Source organism: Capricornis sumatraensis, chromosome 9, assembly GCF_032405125.1.
Source record: "Capricornis sumatraensis isolate serow.1 chromosome 9, serow.2, whole genome shotgun sequence".
Classification (NCBI taxonomy): domain Eukaryota; kingdom Metazoa; phylum Chordata; class Mammalia; order Artiodactyla; family Bovidae; genus Capricornis; species Capricornis sumatraensis.
Window position 1 is genome coordinate 8273459 of NC_091077.1, and position 22902 is coordinate 8296360.

At 48.7% G+C, this 22902-nt stretch overlaps 1 protein-coding gene across 1 annotated transcript; it reads left to right on the forward strand.

Annotated features, from left to right (window-relative positions):
- The first annotated feature begins 774 nt into the window (after nt 1-774).
- On the forward strand, nt 775-20905 carry SLC35E1 (solute carrier family 35 member E1). Its single transcript, XM_068980060.1, has 7 exons — nt 775-780; nt 1550-2402; nt 2813-2883; nt 5095-5232; nt 6249-6374; nt 17217-17462; nt 17934-20905. The coding sequence occupies exons 1-7, from the start codon at nt 775-777 to the stop codon at nt 18162-18164; spliced, it is 1671 nt and encodes a 556-aa protein (XP_068836161.1). The 3' UTR covers nt 18165-20905.
- Nucleotides 20906-22902: the final 1997 nt, after the last annotated feature.

Consider the following 22902-nt stretch of genomic DNA (forward strand, 5'->3'; position numbering starts at 1 on the left):
TTAGCCTTCTGCATGGAGACTGACCTCTACCTTGCCTTTCATTCATTCAGGGTCACAATGTCTCTCCCACCTGCAGAGTCACCTGCTAACTCTGATTGACAGAGTCGGAGGGGCCACATTGTGTCCATTCCAGACCTCACTTTCCCTAGAAAGAGAGAGCTTTGCCTTCCCAAGCAGGCTCCACAACCCAGGTCTCAAGTGACCTTGTCTTACCCCCTGAAATATTTGTAGTCTTCCTTAACCATAAAGTGATGATCTTTTCATTCTTCTCCCTCATCTCTGAAACCATAAGCCTTGGCTTTCTATTTTTTTCACTCTGGAATAAATCATCTTGACCATATTTACTGGATGTCACAGATGAGGAAGCAACTCCCCCTTTAGAGGAGCAGCCCCACCAGGCAAATCAGGAGGTCCAGAAACGTGCGATCAACCCAGAGCCACAGTTTCTGCGCCTTGGGGAATTCTGACATAGCCCTGGTGCGGGGCATACCTTCTCCTAGAAGTGGGTGAAGTAGCTTTGAGGGCAGTCTAAACTCTGCCCCTGCCATCTACCACCTGTATGGACCTGGGCTAGTCACTTTACTCCTATACACCTGTCCCCATTTGGGAGATATCAATGATACCCCAAAGCTGTGAGGAAGAAATTATATGATCTGAATTTAGCGTTGGGGTGGGGGGGCAAAAAGCTTGTCATCAGGACCATTGGTGCTGTGGAATAACTAGTTTCCTCAGTCCACTGTGCCTGTTTTCTCACCTGTAATGTGGCCAGCTGACATGTGGGTATCCTGAGGATGACATCCTCCCGACAAAGGGTCAGAGGCACAGCTGGAAGCTATTAAGGTGCAGGTTGGCACCCCATGAGCACTTTTCTCAGACCTGGGCTCTGAGGAAGGTCACTGCTCCTTCACCGCCTGCAGGCACCACCTCTCCTGTGTCTGAGTATCTAGGAAGCCTTAGGGTACAGATACTGCCTGACTTTGGGAACACAAGGTTAAGCTGTGACTTAACCCACCAACATTTTACGGATAAAGTTGGGTTGCCACTTTTTAATTTGCCAAGTAAAGATACAGTAGAAGGAAAATTTTAACACTCTATCGCCCCCAAAGTTGGAAGTACATGATTTTTCAAAGTCCTGCAGTGTAAGATCATCTTGCTGAAAACACCAGTTGTTTTCCGTTGCGGCTTTGGGCTGCTCTATCCCAACTGGTCCTTGAGCATCAGCAGTAGGGGCCAGCACCACGCCCCTCCGTCCTGCAGATCCCTAGAGACAGGTGCCCGAGGAGGTTGCCATTACTGCGACCCCCAAACTGGCCAGAGAACGCATGCCACGTAGCTTCCCTTATCTGGGCTTCGGTCCATTAGTCGGTGAAATGAAGACAGTAATACCGCACAGTGCATTCCCACAACGTGCTCCAGGGCGCTCTGGGCTGGCCCCTCTGTTGGAGTGCGGCCACGGGAGTTCGCTGACGGTGTGCAGAAAGAATTTAGCCCATGGAGAGGTTTTCACCATTCGGTTTCTCTTCTTTTACCTTTGTCTTCCGACCATCAGGAGTCTGGCTGGAGGGCGCCAATACAGCCCGGATATCGAGGTTTGACCCGCGAACTCGATCACCCGCTCACAGACACCGACATAGCGGGGACCTACCGCTCCCTCCAGCCCCTCCTGCCTGTGCTCCGGGACCCATTTAGGCTCCCTCAGGCCAGCCCACTACTCTCAGAGCCCTTCTGGGCTCACGGTCCCCTCTCCTTCCGCTTCCGGGACAGACCCCGCCTTCCAGGAAGCCCATCGATAGGAGGGCGGGGCCGACGTTCGCTACGTGGTGGCGGGCGCGTCGGCCGGCGCGTGGCGGTGACGGAAGCGCCGGTGGCTAATAGGCAGCAGCGTTGGCTGGCGCTCCCGCCCCCGTCCTGCCCCGCCCCCGTCCGGCGTCGGGCCGTCGGGCAGGCGGGAAGGGGCGGCCGCTCGGGAGGGATGGCGGCGGCGGCGGCGGCGGTGGGAGTGGGCGCGGGCGCCGGGGGCTCGGGAGCCGCCGGAGGCGGCGGCGGGGGGGCGCGCGAGGGCGCGCGGGTGGCCGCGCTGTGCCTGCTGTGGTACGCGCTGAGCGCGGGCGGCAATGTGGTCAACAAGGTGATCCTGAGCGCCTTCCCATTCCCCGTGACCGTGTCGCTCTGCCACATCCTTGCGCTGTGCGCGGGGCTCCCGCCTCTGCTCCGCGCCTGGCGCGTGCCCCCGGCGCCGCCCGTCTCGGGCCCTGGGCCGGGTCCGCATCAGTCGTCCGGCCCGCTGCTACCGCCGCGCTTCTACCCGCGCTACGTGTTGCCGCTCGCCTTCGGCAAGTACTTCGCATCAGTGTCCGCGCACGTCAGCATATGGAAGGTGCCCGTGTCCTACGCGCACACCGGTGGGTGCCGAGGCTGGCCTAGGGGGCGGCGGCTGGCGCACGCCACCTGGGGCTTTGACGCTTGGGTCGGAGTGCGCCGGCTGGGGTTGCCCTCGACGGCCTGGAATGTCGGGCTGAGAAGTCCGTTTCAGTCCAGAAGGCGCTGGAGGCCGCCAAAGCTTTTAGCAAGAGAGGGACACGCTCAGGGGTCTCCGGGAAGGAAGGGACTGAAAAGAAAGCTGGGCAGTGAGCAGGGCGGATCAGAACTGTTGGGTTCGGGGAAGGCCCACAGATAGAGAAGAACTGAAATGGCTTGAGGGGCAGCCAAGCCTTCCTACCCCTCCCCCCCCCCCCAGTGGGGTTGGGACAGGTCCCAGAGTGGGTTCTGGGACTAGCGCAGCTCCCTGAATGCCCCTACCCTCTCTTTGCAGTCAAGGCCACCATGCCCATCTGGGTGGTCCTCCTGTCCCGGATCATCATGAAGGAGAAACAGAGCACCAAGGTAACCTAGGAGGGCTCTGGGCCGGTGGGGGCCCCAAAGGCTTCCCAGCTGTTGCTGAGCTGGTGACGTGGTCCAGGTTCCTGGGCTGCAGGCTGCCTGGCTTCCTGTCAAATAAGGAAGTCATCTTCTAGACCTCTGGTGGCTCTTCTGCTGCTAACGTTCTGGAATCACCCCTGGGGCAGTAGCGAGTGGGGTGTGTGTTCCTGAGTTGTTTCTGATGTGTGGCCTCAGGATGCTGCTGCCCATCTCAGATCCAACCGTCCTCCCTGTTTGGATTCCCATCCTGGGATTGCTGGTAGGCAACTTGGATAACTTGGTCCCATCTTGACCAGAACACCCCCCTCCAGTGGAATGAGGGTTGGAACATCTGACTCCTTGCTGGAACGGAACTCTGACACTTTTACATCTTTGCAAGAGATAGTGGTCAGGCTCAGGATTTCTGGGGTCAGAAGTGAAAAGCTAGTCAGAGGAATCTGATTTTGGCAAAGCCCAGCAAAGTCTTCGAAATAAAAACAGCCAGGAATTGTGAATGTCTGGAAATGGAAGTGAAAGCAGCCCGCAGAGCCCAGGGCTGCGTGGAGAAGATGCTCTGGGCACAATCCAGGGTCTGTTCGAGATGCCAAGCCAGGGAGTGAGAGAAGCTGTGGCTTCAGCCAGAGACAGCCTTGCCCTGTGTCCTTAAGTGGAAGTGGGATTCCTGTTGTCCCAGCTGGAATCCATTTCATGCTGGACAGAGTGCCTCTTTTCTATGTGGTTGGTTTCTGGCATCCTGTATTTTATGTAACTTAGAACGGTGGTGCCCTGGATCAGCTTATAGAAATGGGGCCACCCCTGGCTGGTGTTGGCTTTTGGTCAGTCTTGTCCCCTGCCAGATCCAGTGTGCCCTGCAGCCCACCCCCAAGGTGCTGTCAGACGTGCCTGGTCTGCCCAGGTCTGAGCTGGCCAGCAGGTGTGTCTCGCCTCTCTCAGTATCACACTGTGTTTATCAGGTTTCCTGTGGTAAGGGTCATTGTACCTGGCTTGGGCAGGGAGCCAGAACCTTTCACAGGGAGGAGACAGGGGAATGGCTTAGGCAGGAGACTAATGAGGATGTTGATAGATTAAGCTGTGGCCCCACCCTTTCCAGATAAGGTCGGTGATCATTTCATCTCGGGGAAAGCAATGAGCCTTCAAAAGGAAGAAGCTGAGGACCAGCCAGTAGTGAGGGGCAGGGATTCTGGACTTCAGAGCTCTCACTCTTACCCTGTGTATGTGGGGAGGGGGTGGAGAGCTGCACCACCCCCTCCCAAAATCTCTGGAGTGTTTTTTTGTTTGTTTTTAATCTCTTTATTTGTTTTGGCCGTTATGTGCCAAATGTGGGGTCTTAGTTCCCTGAAGAGAGATCAAACCTCAGGCCCCTGCATTGGGAGCAGTCTCAACCAGGGAAGTCCCCAGAGTGCTTTATGAGTGTCCTCTGTAGGGGAAGGATGAGCCAGGAGTAACGAAAGCCACATGCTGGGAATGGACCCCATTTCTCTCGAAGTCGGGAGCCTATTTAGCCGTGAGAGTTCCAGGGACTTTCCAGGCCCGGAGATGCTTGAGCCTTCTGGAAGACCCCGGCCACAGCACTCGCTATTCACTCTTGCAGCCAGCAGTTGTTGGGTGCCTGCTGAGTGCCGGGCACCAGCATAGAGCAGTGAGCAAAGAGCTGCCCTAAAGCAGTGCGGGGACGCAGACGAGGAAAAGGGAGCTTCTAGTGGGTGGGGAGCGCTGTGCCCAGAACACACAGCTGGGCAGCCTGGCCGTGTCTAGGGGGCACCGGGTCAGGGAAGGTTCTTGGCCTTTGTGAACTGTGACCCCTGAAGGGAAAGGTCTCCAGCTGAAGAAGGTGTAGGGGGAGTGTCCTCACCAGGGATAACTGCATGTTAGATGAGTGCAAAATAAAAGGGACCCAGGAAGCCCATCAGAGGCTTAAAGTTTCAGATCCTGGTGTTGTTGGTGGCGGCAGCTGCGTAGATCCTGTTAGGACCAGCCCTGGTTTGTGGCTCTTAATGGGGGTGTTGGCAGGCTGGGGCGGTACTCTGAGAACCATCTGCCTCTCCCCACTCCCCAGAGTGTTACAGTCCCAGCTAATGTCAGCATCCAGAGTGGCAGGTGGTGTCCCTTCGGGGCGGGAGAGAGCAGCCAGCCCCGCCCTGGCCTGGCGGCGACTCCTGCCATATCCTCTCACAGGTGTACCTGTCCCTCATCCCCATCATCAGCGGCGTCCTGCTGGCCACCGTCACCGAGCTGTCCTTCGACATGTGGGGGCTTGTCAGCGCCCTTGCGGCCACACTGTGCTTCTCGCTTCAGAATATTTTCTCCAAAAAGGTACTTGGGTGCTGTCCAGGCTGCCCCTGCTGCCCCTGGGGTGTGCGGGTGGCATCTGAAAGGGCAGCCAGGCAAAGACTTCTTTGGTGTTGGAACAAAAAACATCCTGTCACCCTTCTGCTGCTTTTCTATTGTTTTGTTTTTTAAATAGCTTTATTATTATTATTAGGAAGTTGACTTACATTCAATGTGAAAAAATAGAGAAAAGCGCAGTGAAAAGAAATCAGAAAATTTATTGAGCACCTACTGTGTGACAGGCGCCGTAGTAGGTGCTGGGGACCAAGACTCAACAGAGACCTGCCGCCTGGCTCAGGGTTTCCTCTTTCCTGAGGAAAGTCACAGTCCTGCTCCCTACTGTTAACGCTAGGGGTTTTTTCCGCATGGTTTTTAGAGTTGCACTATTATACATACTTTTTAAGTTTTGCTTTGTTCCTTTATTATTTTAACATTGCATTTTCCCATATCATTAAAAGTTATTGCTCGTAACTCATAATACTCACATTCTTTTCAGGTACCAGAATTAACACAGTTGGTTTCCCTGTTGCACATGCAGATTATTTCCAACTATTCCCTACAAATAGTACAATTTATGAACATCTTTGTGCAGAACATTTTTCTATTTCTCGGGTTATTTCCTTTTGATGAGTTTACCATTCTTGGGCCAGAGGGTGTGAGATATTTACAGCTCTTGATATACTTCGCCTGTGGAACTATATTCCAACTTAGGCATGAACCGGCACCATTTCAGAGCGCCCGTTTCACTGTAGCTTTGCCAGCAGTTGCGTGTTGCTGGGTTTTCCTGGTTTGTTTTTCTTTTCTCGGTCCTTTGCAAATGAAACACGGTGCTCGTTTCAGTCATGGGCAGTGGGTCTCGTCACAGGCGCACTTGCAGGTTTGGCAGTCAAGGTCAGATACCAGGGATGATGTGCAGTCACCATGTTTGGGGCCTGGGTAAGCGGAGCCCCTCTTGCCACGTACAGTTACAACCAGCCTTTAAAGAGGTTTTCTCTCTTCAGGTATTAAGAGATTCAAGGATCCACCATCTCCGGCTGCTGAACATCTTGGGCTGCCATGCCGTCTTTTTTATGATCCCCACATGGGTCCTGGTAGATCTCTCGGCTTTCCTGGTCAGCAACGACCTGGTGAGTTGGCCTGTGCCAAGAACATGCCCTTTTCTTAGCTGGTTCCGAAGTAGGTGCTTTGTCAGGGAATGACACCTCTGTGTTGACTGGGGCATCAGGCCTGGGACCGGCAGCCCTTTTAGCTCTCAGCTCTTTGATGATTCAGCATTGCGTGCAGTCAAGGAAGTCTCCTTCTTAGGCATTTTCTTCTCAGTCGTGCTAGATTCCAGCTGCTGATAACTGCTGCATTTGTGCCAGGGCATTCCAGGATGAGAAATGCCAGCACAGGCAGCTCTCCCACCCTGGTCTGGTTCAGGTCTCACTTGGCCTTTCTGAAACTTGGCCTTGCTTGCACTGCTCGAGTCCTTTCTTGGTGTCGTCTCTGTCTGTACTGCCATTGACTCCAGATGTACCCATAGCTCTCTGAGCTGAGCCCAGGAAAGAGCATCTTCCACCCACCACCTCTAGGACCAGCCTCCAGAGAATGTACTGGAAACTAATGCAAGCAACAGTGATAAGGAGGTGGGCATGGTTCTTCCGGGTCTGGGTTGGATGGAGTCAATGTAGGGCTTAATGAGGTCTGACTGGATTCTTTTTTTAAAGATCAGTGTATCAATTTTTATTTTTAATTTTTAAAATTTATTTTTTGCTTCACTGGGTCTTCATTGCTGCTTGGGCTCTCTAGTTGGAGCAAGCAGGGACTGCTCTTGATTGCAGTGCCCAGACTTCTCGTTGCAGTGGCTTCTCTTGCTGCAGAGCACAAGTTCTAGGTGCGTGGGCTCAGTACTTGCCACTCACGGGCTTAGTTGCTCCACAGCATATGGAATTTTCCTAGACCAGGGATCAAAGCTGTGTTCCCTGCATTGGCAGGCAGATTCTTAACCACTGGACCACCAGGGAAATCCCTGACTGGATTCTTGACATTGGTCTTTAATCTTTACCATCATCTGTGGATGCAGTGGAGGTTATCTCTGGTTTCAGGGTGTGGAAACTGTGGCTCCATGTTCTGACTTCCCTTCCATGTTGATTAGCTGTAATGTTTCTGTGACGAACTTGCTATCATCAACCAGAACTAGTTTATTGCCTGGAAGTACAGTGCACAAAAAGCAATTTACTGCCTCTCTTGCCTTTTCAACTATGAGTTTTCAGAGTAAAGAATTAGAGCGTACTTCAGTGTTAACTAATGAGTTAAGGTTTTGCTTTTTTCAGGTGAAGGAGGGTTCTTTTAGTTTTTTGTATCACTGTGAACTCATGCTTGTCAGGTGTACACATGAGTTTTTTAATATTCAGATTATCTTTGCTTGGGCTGATAGAGTCCTTCCTGTTGGCTCCCTGCCCTTCTGACAGCACATACCAGCCTTTGGAAGCTTCTGGTCCAATGGGCTGTCTTCCCTCATCTTGTGCGCCTCCCATCCCAGAGCTGCTTTGGGAGCCCAAGGTGCTGTCCGCAGAGCATGGTGTTCAGAGCCCTTCTGAGTGCCGTGTCCTCCCTGCTGTTGGGCTGTGGTTTTAAAGCCTTTCTAGTGGAAAACTAAGACACATGTGGTGGCACAGGGGAGTTTATCCCGATTCATTCTCATACACTGCAGGATTTATTATTGCTTTAACTTTTTATTTGCATCCTTTTCTGGTACGATTGGTTTCTCGCAACATTTCTTATTCACATACACCGAAGCTATTCATACATGATTGAACTGCACACACAAACAGTTGCTTCAGGTGAGTCCCTGTGAGACAGCTGCAGGTAGACCGTTTACGTTTCTTTGCAGTTCTCTTTGTCCTTAGAGCAGACTTTGTTACAGACGGACAACTGGAATACTGTGTTCTAAGGGTACTCGAAATAGTTGTTTTCACAATGTGCCTCTGTCCCCAGCTTCATGTGTATTTGGGTCCCTTTACTTCCGTTTCATGGGGTCGCAAAGAGTCGGACACGACTGAGCGACTGAACTGAACTGAACTTCCGTTTCAGTTTTTAGGCAATCCCACCCCACCCCACATAGAGCATGGCATGTTTCCAAATGACATGGCAGGGTTTATTCAAAGAAGTCTGGCTTCACTTTCTGTTGCCGCCTCCCCCCACCCCTGTAAGTAGCCATTTTTATGAGCTTGGTTTACCCTCTCAGTGTTTTGTTTTTTTCATAAACATAAGCAAATTTCTATATATAGTCAGCCCTCAATATCCACAGATTTTTAACCAAGGATCAAAATTTCAGTCCACAGTTGGTTAAATCTGCAAATGTGAAAGCTGTAGATACAGAGGGCTGAGTGTAAACTGTACTACACCATTTTAACTAAAATTTTAAATTAACTAATTTATTTGGCTGCACCAGGTCTTAGCAGCACTTGGGATTTTTTTATGATTAGCTGTGGTACATGGGATCTAGTTCCCTAACCAGGGACCAAACCTGGACGCCCTGCATTGGAAGCGCAGAGTCTCAGCCACTGGAGCACCGGGGAAGTCCCTGCACTGTGCCGTCTTATTACAGGAGAGACTGGAGCCTCCTCGGATCTGGGGACTTCTGAACCAACCCCCACAGGTGCTGAGGGCCAAGTGTGTGCATTCCTCCACCCTCCTTATACACACAGTGACTTTTTAGCTATTTTAGATATTTAGAAAAGGTTCTCGCTCAGTAGCACAGCCTGGGGATCGTTCCGTTCTGGGCTGCTAGGTCCTTCTCCTTTTGCTGCTGCTTCGCACTGTCTGTAGGTTTGGCGTCGGTGCTGTTACACTGTTCTGACTCGCTGGTGTCTCTGTGTGTGCACACTCACAGACAGGCCTACGTAGACTGTGTTCTGCTGTCTCGTGGCTCTCTTTACTTTGCTTTCTCTTGCATTTAGGACATTTTTTGGTTTTCTTTTAGTAATAAACTTACTTGCATTGCCAATGGTAACCTCTTTTTCTCGTCGAGGTCATTTTTTTGTGTGTTTTTTTTAAACTTTTGATTGGGCTGGGTCTTCGTCGCTAGATGCAGGCCTCCTCTGGTTGCAGTGACCAGGGACTTCTCTCTACTTGTGCTGTGCAGGCTTCTCATTGCAGTGACTTCTCTTGCTGCGGAGCATGGCTCTAGGATATGCAGGCTTTAGTAGTTGCTAACTCACAGGCCCTGGCATGCATACTCCATAGTTATGGCATATGGACTTGGCTGCCCCACAGCACGTGGGCTCTTCCAGAACCAGGGACTGAACCTGTGTCCCTTGCACTGACAGGTGGATTCTTAATCACTGGACCATCAGGGAAGCCCTGAAGCCATATATTGTTTGCCTTGATGGGACCCTTGTACGTTTTAACAGCAGCCTTAGCAGCACACAGTATTCTACACTGCTGCCCCCTGAAAGCGGGGTTCCTAGCAGGGCTCCCCCGCCCTCCCCTGTGTCTTCCCACAGCAGCCAAGTGAGTTAGGTTTGTCCTGGTGCTGTGCTCCATAGTGGAAGGGAAAAAGCTCAGGGTGGAGACTCATCATCTGGGGCCTGCTACTCACCATGTTTCCAAGAATCAAAGGCTACAGTGGCAGTTCCCAGACACATCCAGACCTGCTGCCAGCAGCTCAGCTGTAGCCAGGTATGGATTTCCAGACTCTGAAGCAGGTGGTCCAGCTTTAAAGCTTGGACAGGATGGGTGAAGCCAGTACTTGAGAAATGAAAAGTAAATGGGAACAGGCAGGCTAATGGAGAAAACCAGATTACAAAGTACCACTGAGCCAGCTGTGGGTTTGCTTTCTTTTGCCTCCTGTGTCTTCAGCCTGGATTTAAAGCATCTGGAAACACAGAAGTGGGCACTGGGGGAGGAAGAAAGTGAAAAGCCCTCTTTACTGGCTTGCTGAGAGGGAAAGGAGATTGGTGATGCTCTGAGAGCATGGGGGGAATCCTCTGTTTTTTGTTTCCTTTGTCCTCTCACGTCTCAGACCCCCAGCAGTCCCATTTGGTGGTGGCAGCAAGGTCCCACAGGCGCCTAAGATGCTGAGGTGGGCAACCTCCCTCTGCAGCCGCAGGATAGGATTAGCCCCTGTTGCAATTTTTCTTTTCTCATCCTCCCACTGCTTGGCCCCAAATGGAGGTACAGTTGTAGGAAGGAATCAGAGTGGGGTTATTAAGTCCAGCTTTCTGACTAGATGATTGAAAGAAGGAGACCTCAGAAACCAGAAAATACCAAGGAGACATGGAGAGAAGGAACCTGGGGGAAATGATCTCATAAAAGACCATAAAAGAGACTTCCCTGGTGGTCCAGTGGTTAAGACTCTGCACTTCCACTGCAGGGAACATGGGTTCAATCCCTGGTTATGGAACTAAATCCTGCAGGGCGTGCAGTATAACCAAAAAAAAAGAAAAAAGAAAAAGGCAGAGCCAAGATGGAAAAGCAAGCAGAAATCTGAAATTCAGTTAAAGTTGGAAAGACAAAATTACCATTTAAAAAATAAAACAACAAAATCCTGAGCTGCACATGTGAGGATCTGATCCTAACAGCACACAAAGACAGAACAGTCTGCTCCCCAGGACCAGGACATCACTGGGTGGAGCACACGTGGGACAGGGCTGTGCACCACTGAAAGGCGTCGAAAACAGAACTGGTGTTGGAGCCGCAGCCCACTGGTCAAGCTTGTAGCCTGAACCCAGCTGAGTCTGCTAAAACCAAATATCAACATTATCCATGGGACCTACAGTCTTATAATATTCTAAATGTCCAGGATATAATCGAATTACTGGGAATACAAAGAAACAGAAAAATTTCAAGTCTTATGAGAAAAGACAATCAACAGATGCCAGTACTGGGATGACCCAGATGTTGAAATTATTGGACAAAGCCTGTAAAGCAATTATTTATAATCATGCTCCAAGAACGTTCTTGACACAAATGGGAAGAATAGAAGACAGAACCAAGGGGAAATTTCAGGATGGAAGAAACAACTTACACTCACTGGATGGTATTGGATGAACTCAGTAGCAGAATAGAGATGACAGAGGGAAGTCCGTAACGTGAAGATAAGTCAGCAGAAGGCATCTAGTTTGAGCCACAGAAAGAAAAAGATTCAAAGACAAAAAAAGCTTGAAAACATAGAAGGGATGCATTATTTATAGGAGAACAGCAATTTGGACAACTGTGGGTTTCTCATCAGAAACCGTGAAGTAGAATAACATCCGTAAAGGACTAAAAGTAAAGAACTGCTAACACGTAATTCTATGTCCAGCAAATATAGACTTTCCAAAATCACTGGATCTATAGACGATCAGGAATAAAGAATTGAACACCACTGTCAACCAACTGGAAATCTCGTTGACATTTATAGAATATGTTACCCAGCAGCAGCAGAACAGACATCTTTTCAAGTGTACATGTGGAAATTCACCAAAATAGATCATATTGTATGTCATAAAAAACCTTAAGAAAAGGATTGGAAATATACAACATATATGCTCTGATCATAATAAAGTTTAAAATAAATAACAAAGAGGTAACAGGAAAATCTCCAAACACTTGGAAACTAAACAGCACATTTCTAAATAATCCATGGACCGAAGAGGAAGTCTCAAGGGAAAAGAAAAAAAATTTCAACTGAAGTAAAACTGACTCTTCCAAAAAAAGAGAGAGGGATAAGACAGTACAAATAATCAGGAATGAAAAAGGGAACAGTGCTGCAGAACTCATAGAACCTAAAACCGTAAAAATACTACTGACAACTCTACACACATAAAATCAATGGCAGCTGAAATAGCCCAGTTCCTCATAAACCACACAGTATCAAAGTGCGCCCACTCCAGATGAAAAAGATAGCCTGAGTCTTATAGCTAGTAAAGAGATTGAACTCATAGCCTAGAGCCTTCTAAAAAGAAGTCATCAGGCCCAGGTGGTTTTATGGGTGATTTCTACCAAACATTTAAGGGAAAATAAACACCAGTTTTGCACAGTCTCCTCTGGAAAACAGAAGAGGAAAAGAACACTTTTGGTTCATATTAACAAACCACAAAAAGGACAGATATCCCTTGTGAGCATAGAGGCAAAAGTCCTTAATAAAATATTAGAATAAATCAAATGTAGGGATATGTTAAGAAACATACTACACTATGAAAAGGTGAGATTTAAATCAAGAATGCAAGGCTAATTCAATACTTTGAAATCAATCAGTGTAATCTACTGTAATAGCCTAATAAAAACACATAGTCATACCAACTCATGCAGAAAAGGCAGTTGACAAAATCCAACATCCAGTCATGAGTTTTAAAAAGTCAACACACTAGAAATGGAAACTACCTCAACTTGATCAAAGGCATATATAGCTAACATAATGATGAGAAATTGAAAGTTTTTTCCCCTAAATTCAGGAATAAGGTAAAGATGTTCACTCTCAACAGGCCCATTCCCCATGATGCTTAACATCGTAGCCAGAGCAATAAAACAAGGTAAAGAAATAGATTTGAAAGGATGAAATAAAATTCTTTCTACTCAACAAAATCTTATACTTCTTACATTCAACTATAAATTATTACTTAAATTTTAACTTTAACTTTTCTGCTGGGCAAAGGCATTAATGAAAAATATTGAGAAACTATCTCCCTGTGTGTTTATATTTGGAGATAGACAGATACTTATAGATATTAAATTTTTTTAATATAGAAAAGCTGATTGGAAATTTTACATTAACTGGCAAGAAAACTGAAATAGCTAAATAAGTTTGAGAAAGAACAGAGTTGGAGGAATCACATTACATAATTTTAAGACTTAGTATAAAGGTATGGATGTTGGTGGAAAAAGACGTTCATCAGTGAGCAGATAGACAGCTTGAAAGTATACTCACAGATACGAGTGACTGATTTTTTGCAAAGGTTCAAAGGCAACTCCGTGGAGAAAGGATAGTTTCTTTAACAAATGGTGTTGGAGCGAATGAACATCCATATGCAAGATCTGAGCCTTGGCTTCAGTCTCACACATAATACAAAATTTAACTCGTAAGGTATTCTAGACCTAAATATAAGAGCAAAAATGGTAACCTTCAGAAGAAAACATAGAGGAAACATCTTCATGACTTGGAAATAGTCTGTAGACATTACACCAAAAGCACGGTCCATTAAAAAAAAAACTGCTAAATGGGGGCTTCATCAACGGTAAAGGCTTTTGCTTTCCAAAACACTACTAAAGAAAGACAGGCTATAGACTGGGAAAAAAATGCTTGCCAGTGAGACACTGACAGAGGACTTGTGTTCAGGATATATAAAGAACTCTCAAAACTCAACAGTAGTTTAAAAACAGGCCAAAGACTTGAATTTCACCATTGAGATTGTACAGATGTGAAATATGTTCAACAGCATTAGTCACTAGGGAAAAGCAAATTAAAACCATGAGGAGATTTGTATCTAATAGAATAGGTCCAATGAAAAGTACTGACAGTACCATGTTTGTCAAGGATGGGGCACAACTGGAATTTCCCTGTTGTTGGAGCAACGGCAAAATGGCGCAGCCACTCTGGAAAACATTTGGGAGTTTCTTCTGAAGTTAAACATACACTGACCACATGTCCCAGCAGTCTCACTCCTGGGTGTCTAGAGAAATGAAACTCAGGTTCACATAGAAGCCTGTACACAAATGTGTAGCAACTCTGTTTATGATCACAGAGTATTGGAAACAACCCAGATGTCCTTCAACAGGTGAATGGAGAAAGAAACTTTGATGTGTTTGTACAGCAGAACATTTCTCAGCAATAACAAGGGTACCAACTGTCATCCCTTACAACAACTTGGGTGGATGTCACAGGCATTATGCTGAGTCAAAGAAACCTGTCTGAGAAGGTTCCATGCTGCATCTTTCCAGATAGAGGACAGTCTCCAAAAGACAAACCTATCATGCAGAACACCTCAGTGGTTGCTTAGGTTGGGGGAGGGAGGGTGCACAGAGAAGCCCTGGAGAGTGTCATGGGGTGATGGAGCTGTTCTGAACTCTGCTTGTGGTGTTGGCTACACAAATCCATATATGTGTGTTAAAACACATGGAACTATCCACTAGAAGGAAGAAACACTCAACTTTTTTGTATGTCAGTTCTTTTAAAAAGCTGGATTGGCTGGGTTGCTTTTCTGGAAGATATCTTTGCAAGCAGGCTGCCTTGTAAAAATAGCTTGTAAGTCCCGGTGGGTCACCTCAGGGAGGAATTCCTGGGAGAACAGGTCAGCTAGCCCTGAAGGCAGTTCTGAGCAGGTCCCTACTTGGATCTCCCTCACTTTTAAGAGGACTACGTGATCCTTCCCTATCAGAAGGTGCTGGAGATAGAATCAGGCCACTGCCCGAGGACTGCTGCAGCTCTCTCCCTGGCAAGGCCACTGGACACCACTGTCCTGAGAGATCCAGCTGTGTCCTCCAGTGTGAGAGGCCAGAGCAGGCTGGGAATTGGCCTGAGATCAGCCCAGGCTCTTTGAGGAGTTTGTGGTCCTAATGTTGGCTAGTCGGTGTTTCTTCTGTTGTTCAGCTGGTCAGTTTTGTCCAGTTCTTTGTGACCCTGTGGACTGCAGCACACCAGGCTTCCCTGTCCTTCACCATTGCCTGGAGTTTGCTCAAACTCATGTTCATTCAGTTGGTGATGCCATCCAACCATCTCATCCTCTGTTGCCCTGTTCTCCTTCTGCCTTCTGTCTTTCCCAGCATCAGAGTGTTTTCTGATGAACTGAGTCTTCACATCAGGTGGCCAAAGTATTGGAGCTTCAGCTTCAACATCAGTCCTTCTAATGCATATTCAGGATTGATTTCCTTTAGGATGGACTGGTTTGATCTCTTTGCTGTCCATGGGACTCTCAAGAGTCTTCTCCAGCACCATAGTTTGAAAGCATCAGTTCTTCAGTGCTCAGCTTGCTTTGTGGTCCAATTCTTACATCCATACATGACTACTGGAAAAAATATAGCTTTGACTATATGGACCTTTGTTGGCAAAGTGATGTCTCTGCTTTTTACTGTGCTGTGTAGGTTTGTCATAGCTTTTCTTCCAAGGAGCAGATGTCTGACTTCATGACTCTGGTCACCATCTGCAGTGATTTTGGAGCCCCAAGAAAATGAAGTCTGTTACTGTTTCCATTTTTTTCCCCATCTATTTGCCATGAAGTGATGGGACTGGGTGCTTTGATCTTAGTTTTTACTTCTAGGCCCCCTTTATTATGGTGGCTTCATTCTGGCGAGGGTCGGATGGTAAAATTTTGTTTTTCTAAATTTTCACTTCCTTTTTTAAAAATTGTATTTGACTGTCTGAGTCTGTTGCTGCGTGCAGACTCCCTCTGGTTGTGGCGTGCCGCGCTTCTCGCCATGATGGGTGCTCTTGTTGGAGAGCACTGGCTCTAGAGCATGCGGGCTTCAGCTGCTCTGCAGCGTGTGCAGTCTTCCTGGGCCAGAGGTTGAACTCGTGTCCCCTGCACTCGCATGCTTAACCACTGGACGACCAGGGAAGTCGGCAACTAAAGTTTTGATGATAGCATCATTTTCTGTTCGTTTGGCTTGGGATTGTTTTAAAGCACTTTCAAAACCATGATTGCATTTGGTCCTCACAGCAGCAGTGTTGTACAGACTCATCAGGATCAGTCTTCCCCATTGCAGAGATGAAGGCAGAGAGGTTGGGCAGCTTGCCTGAGGGCTCCCATTGATGGGGCAGACCAGAGCCTTGGGCTCCCAGCCTTGTCAGGGGGATCTTCATACACCCAGAGGCTGCCACCCCAGGACCTCCCCATTTGATACAATGCAAAATGTCTGCTATGGTTGGAATGTCTGTGTCCCCCTAAAATTCATATGTTGAAACCTAAACCTTACAACATGATGGTGTTTGTAGATGGGGCTTTTTGGAGGTGATTAGGACATGAGGGTGGGGCCCATCATGAATGGGATTCGTGCCGTTCTAAGAGACCCCAGAGCTTCCCTGGTGGCTTAGCATCAAGAATCCACTCACCAGTGAAGGAGACGGGAGTTTGACCCCTGATCTAGGAAGATCATACGCCATGGAGCAACTAAGGCCGTGCACCACAGCTACCGAGCCTGTACTCAGTGCCCCACGGCTACCGTGCCTGCACTCAGTGCCCCACGGCTACCGAGCCTGCACTCAGTGCCCCACGGCTACCGCGCCTGCACTCAGTGCCCCACGGCTACCGCGCCTGCGCTCAGTGCCCCACGGCTACTGAGGCTGTACTCTAGGGCTCACAAGGCCTAGAGCCTGCACACCACGAGAGAAGCCCCCACAATGAGAAACCCACGCACTGGAGCTAGAAAGTAGCCCTTTCTCCCTGCAAGTAGAGGAAAGCCCATGCAGCAATGCAGACCTAGCACAGCCAATAAATATATAGATAAAATTATTTTTAAAAAGAGAGAAACCCCCAAGAGTTCCCTTGCCAATTCTGTCCTGTGAGGACCCAGTAAGACCCACTGAACCAGGAGGGCGCCCACCAGATGTGGAATCTGCCAGCACCTTTATCTTGGACTTCAGCTCACAGAACTGTAAGAAATCAACATGTTTTTTATAACCCCTCTAGCCTGTGGTACTTTGTCATAGCAGCTCAGACAGGTGATGTCCAGTATGTAGACCCTGCTCTGCTGACCGAGAGCCCCGAACCTCCCTGCCCAGGGACAGGGGAAAGCTCTGGTTCATGTCCTCTGCACCCCTTAAGTACCTCATGTCCCCCCGAACCTCCACTTCCTTGGCAGGAGTGGGTGGTGGTTCACTGTTGTGCCATGCAGAGTCGTGAAGGACAGAGGTTGTACGTATAAAGTACCTGGTAGCACACCATGACCTGCCTGGGTCTGTTCCCCTACCAGGAGTGTGACCCCCGAGAAACCACCGTACGTCACCACCCTCCCCAGGGCAGGCGTGCTGTTCTGAGTACAGTGCTGTTCTCGTTCCCCCGTCTCTGCAGACCTATGTGTCCCAGTGGCCTTGGACACTTCTGCTCCTGGCTGTCAGCGGCTTCTGTAACTTTGCCCAGAACGTCATTGCCTTCAGCATCCTCAACCTCATCAGCCCTCTGAGCTACTCAGTCGCCAATGCCACCAAGAGAATCATGGTCATCACAGTGTCCCTGATCATGCTGCGGAACCCCGTCACCAGCACCAATGTCCTGGGCATGATGACGGCCATCCTCGGAGTCTTCCTGTACAACAAGGTGAGTCTGGGCTGGGGGAGGCTGTCCCTTTGACACCCAAGGAGGCACCAAGCATTGGTGGAGAGGATGGAGCCTCACCAGGAACCATGAGGCAGGGGTTCCAGCTCCCAGCTTTGCCACTGCCTGGTTTATGGTCTTGGCTCCACTCCCTCCACCCTGGGCTTCCGTTTTCCCTCGTAGATGCCCCAGGCTCACGCCTCACTCTGTTTTGGCTCTCAGTTCTACCGCGGCTCTATTGGGAATTTCACGCCTTCCTTGCGAAGGCTCTGTGTACTCCCCTGTGAAGCTGTGGGATGGCTGACAGGGAGGGCTGCTCCATTAACCGTTCACTGAGTGTACCCCAGCTCCACTCGGGGTGACACTTATATCACCTTGAAGGCCTCTTGGCCATGAATCTCAAGCCCCTGCTGTGTCCTCTGAGTGCATCCCAGGCACGAAACTGATGGCATCACTGCTCTCTTGACCTTGCAGACCAAGTATGACGCGAACCAGCAAGCCCGGAAGCACCTCCTCCCCATCACAACAGGGGACCTGAGCGGTAAGGAGCACCACCGGAGCCCCCTGGAGAAGCCCCACAACGGCACGCTCTTCCCCCCGCACAGTGACTACCAGTATGGCCGCAACAACATCTTGACAGATCACTTCCAGTACGGCCGGCCGAGCTACCCAAACTCTTATACTTTGAACCGATACGACGTGTAGAGCCTAGCGAGCTGGGCAGGACATTCTGCTGGTCCTCCCCTCCATCCCCGCCCCCAGCAGCATCAGAAACTCCTGACAACCAGTGAATGTACAACCCAGCCAAGGGGGGATGGTGCGGAACCAGCAGAAGACCCTGGGGTCCCTGGCCCCTACCCGCGCCCAGGGGCAGCAGGAAGCAAACCCTGCCGTGGGGACCACCCCTGAGCTCCGGTGTTTCACACCCTTTCTTCCTGGAGCCTTGTCTTCTGAGGGCAGCATCACTCTGGAAACACTGGCTAGGTTTTTACCTTTCCACGTAGACTTATTTCCCCAAGTCTGTTCTTCAGAGTTCTTTTTCTGCTTTCCAGCCAGGACCCTCTCTGGAAAGGACACAGACCTCAGAGCAGGCAAAATGTGCTTTGCAGGGAGGGTGGCAAGGAAAGGACCCTAGGGTGGTGCTTTGTGACTGGCCACTTTCTCAGGCAGGCGCAGGACTGAAGCAGGTGTGGAGCAGAGGAGTGCAAGGGTTACGAAAACCTCTCCAGCCACAAAGGTGGACTTGGCTTTGGGTCAGCCCCATGACGGTTTGCAATTCTGGCCAACATCCCTCAGTGCAGAGCAGTTGCAATTAGCATTGAATCCTTACAGCCTAATTCTCTGACCTGCAAGTCAGAGTTGGTGTGCCGACCGAAAGGGAAGGGCGGCTGCTGACTCCCGACTCTCTCTTCCTTTGCTGGAGTGGAACGACTCTCCTTTCGGAGCAGCAAGAAGGACCATTCAAAATCATGTTCAGCGTTTCAAGCTCAACTACAATAATCATTTTGTTTTCTCATGAGCCTTCAACACTCCGTGCTTAACAGGGTATCTGGTGAGATGTTGGTTTTATGAGGATCTTGCATTTTCTAGGGCATATTTTGTAGTTGTCTGTGTTTATCGCCTCGGTCCCCCACCCCTCACCCCCCTCTTAGGGGATGCAGGATGCATGCAGATTGGCTTATGGTTGGAAACCCCTTTGGTTTTTAAATGTTTAAAAACAAGAAAGGTTGCTGGCGATGCCTGTCTCAGCACACGTCTGCATTTAGTAGGAAGGAATGAAGTTTCCGAAGCGCTTTTCTAGTGACCACAACCTCTGAAAGTGAGATGAATCAAGAATGTCACCTCCATACTTTTGTGTCACAGAGCTTGGCGCTCTGATTCCGTTAGCTGCTCTAGCAGTGTTTCCGTCAGGATCTGAATCATGTCCCAGGGAAGGGGCAAGCACCAGGCTAGGATTTAGTTTGCCAAATCAGTCTTTGGTCAGGAAGTTTGGGTTTTAGCAGAATCACATCACCAGGAAGATTATGTGAGCTCCGAGGGTAACCTGTGTGCTGAGGTCCAGGTTGGGACACTGGCATCACAAGAGATGGTGGCCTCAAAGGGGACCCTCCCTTAACTACTGGCTGCCTTCTTCCTTCTGCCCTGCGCCTAGCCTCTTCAACAGGCACTTGGCTTGATCAGCAGATGGGACCTCGGGTCACCTTTTATCTTCTGGCGTGTGAGGTGGTTCTCTGCTCCGAGAGGAGGTGCCAACCGTAGCTTATGCTCGACTCCTGTTTGTTTTTGATAATTGGAACTTTGTACTTAGAGGTTACATTTTGTCGCTCACAGATGGGCCACTCCTGGAGAGGTCATGAGGTCGCCTTCTGGCTTGAGTTTAGTACCACTGGCCTCAGGAGAGCCCATTTGGCGTTGGCTTGCTTTTTCCTTACTTTGGCCTCAAGTTCTGAGACTACGTTGTGTGAAACAGGAAGGGGCCATCCTCAAGGATGTTTTTGTGAACTTGCCGAGTGCCTTCATCAGAGGCAGGAGTTGGACCTGCAGTTGGTCCACAATAAATAGGGGTAATTTTGCATGGCAAAGAGATTACAGTAATTGTCTTTATGATAGGAACTGATTCCTTGAACATAAAGTTGAACTCTAAAATGAATTATGCTTCTCTGCAGGTTTAATGACATTTCTGAGGTTGCTGAAATTTGTGTATTTGTTCTTCCAAAGCAAGATCTGCTGGTGAGGGGAAATACCTGACTGGTTTCTTTACAGTTTATAAATGAATAAACGAATATTTAGTTCTGTACATAAATCTACAGTGAGTACATACACTGGAATGAGACAATCGTATTCGATCGGATCAGAAGAGAAAGACATACTTTTGAGACTTGAAAGTTCAGAGCGGACGTTGACCTCCTAAAGGTTGGTTTTCCAGCCACTTGCTGCCCTGGCTCAGTCCCCACTCCTCCTCCTCTCACATCCACATCTGCAGTTGGGTTGCTTCACCCTCCTCCCTGCTGGGGTTTATAACAGCAAATTTAGTTCACCCATCCATGGTGTGGTCTGCAAAACTAATTCGAACCCAACCCCTTTATTTTACAGAAGGGGAAACTGAGGCTCAGAGGGCATTTTTAAATAGTGTTTGTTCACTATCTTGAGACTCAGTGTGGAATTTTTAAGCACCTTATTTTAAGTCATTCATTATTTGGGAAAATCAAACCCCTGTTACAAAGGAGAGAAGTCAAACAGGTTCAAATGAAGAAGTACCTGGAGTTTCTGAACTCTGCTGTGTATTTAGCACGCATCATACAGCAGGTCCTGTGTTATCGCTGGGACATAACCAGACCTGGATCCCTTAAGGTCTAACAGCCTTAAGGCAGAGAACATTAAATTACTGAAGAATCTGAAAATTGTGAACTCTTTATGTCACCGTGTTTTCAGGACTTTTCATGCTATAGACTGTTTTGCGGGAGTGATACTGTGTATATTCTTGGATGGCATTTACCAAAAATAAATGACGGTCTCCAGGGAATTAAGATTGGTCCCAGTTTGTGGGTGAAGGGCCCCTTCTGAGTCAGTCTGTCCTCAGTGTGTCCAGCCACACAGTGTAAGAGGCAGAAAGAACACGCCAGCTTGGTTCCCATATCCAGGCATATTGCAACCTTTTTATTTTTTCTGAGCCCAAATTTAGATGTGTGATTTATGGATTTGTGAGACATAAGATAAAACTAGAAATCACAGCATCACAGTTAATGACGTGCCTTTATTGAACAGAGTAACATGGAAAATCCAAGAATGTTGCAACAGCTGTGCTTATACAGCATCCGTGTGAAGGAATAATAGACAGTGAGTACCTGATCCATGTGGGCTTTTCATACACAGTCCACAGATGGTTACCTTTGCCTTGCTACAGATGAAAATGGGGCCCAGAGGGGTTAAGTGATTTGTCCAGGATCACACAGCTACTGTAGTCTGCCTCCAATGCCATTTCCCCCCATATCACTCAGAAACCACTGCCAACAGAGAATCTCCTTTCATCGCAATGGATAGGTAAGTTTCTTCTAAAACAATTGCCTACATCCTTCTGTTCAGTGATTTACTGAGTGCTTGCTGCTGCTACTGCTAAGTCGCTTCAGTCGTGTCCGACTCTGTGCAACCCCAGAGACGGCAGCCCACCAGGCTCCCCTGTCCCTGGGATTCTCTATGCAAGAACACTGGAGTGGGTTGCCATTTCCTTCTCCAATGCGTCAAAGTGAAGCCGCTCAGTCATATCCGACCCTCAGCAACCCCATGGACTGCAGCCTTCCAGGCTCCTCTGTCCATGGGATTTTCCAGGCAAGAGTACTGGAATGGGGTGCCATTGCCTTAGGTGGTGCCAAAAACAGGAAACAAATAAGCCTCCTGCCCTCTGAGCACTCAGCTCAATTTCTAGATGTGTGACTAAGGAGCACTCAAGTGCTGTGTTAGAGGTGGGGGAGAAAATGCTAAAGTGCAGGGTTATTTGAGGGGCACATGGGAATGTGCTGACATGCATTTTCAATTCACAGAATATTTTATCCACACATTTTTTAATACATGTGTCTCATTTAACTATCAAAACCCAAAAGGCAGATATTAGCCCCATTCTACAGAGGGAAACAGCAACAGAGAAAGGCTTGGCCCACTGAATAGGGCTGGAACCTGAGTTTCAGACTCCAAGCCCAGGGCCCTTTGCCCTGCAAAACAGCCTCAGTAAGTGAACAGTTTTGTTTTTTGTCACCTTTGCCTCACACAGTCAGGTCCCCCTGTGACAGGAAGACCCTGGAGGAGCCCTGATGGCCAGGTGATCCAGGTGGCTTTGCAGCTGTCTGCTGCAGCTCCATGCATGGTGCTGCTGTCTTGTGAGTCAGGCAGAGAGCCAAGTTCAGGGATGGCCTCCTTGCTCGGACACCAGAGCTGGAACCCCTCTTCAGAGATGTCCTCTCCCAGACACTGGAATCTTCCTTTGTCACCCCAGGGCAGGGCACTCCTTTGTGACCAGAGGCTGGTTTGGTGACAGGCAATCAGGCCCAAGGAATGCTCATTGTCTAGGACATGAAAGGATCTTCTCAGTTCACACATGACATTCTTCCTGCCGTGGCTTCAGCTTGTTGACCACACAGTGTTCAGTTATTGCAGAAGATGAGGCTATAGCCACACAAAGCTTTGGCTTTATTGAAACCATGAATCTAGATGGGCCTAGATTTCCTCAGTCAGCCACTACTTTTTTAAACAACTTTTATAGTCAATATATAATTTTTTAAGTTTGGAAAAAATATTAAGGCCAAAAGATTTACCTATACTATACAGAAGTCAAAAAGAAGGAGACAGAGAAAACAACTTGTTTTGTATAGACAAAGGTGCTTATGAACAGTTTATCTCTGAAAAGGTACACAAGAAGCTGGACACGGCCGTTGCCTCTAAGAAGGATATA

What these genes read in the sequence shown, in the direction of transcription:
- SLC35E1 (XM_068980060.1), top strand. An exon ending in CGTGTCCTACGCGCACACCG is followed by an intron (nt 2,403 to 2,812) that starts GTGGGTGCCGAG and finishes CTCTCTTTGCAG; the next exon opens with TCAAGGCCACCATGCCCATC. An exon ending in TCCTGGTCAGCAACGACCTG is followed by an intron (nt 6,375 to 17,216) that starts GTGAGTTGGCCT and finishes CCGTCTCTGCAG; the next exon opens with ACCTATGTGTCCCAGTGGCC.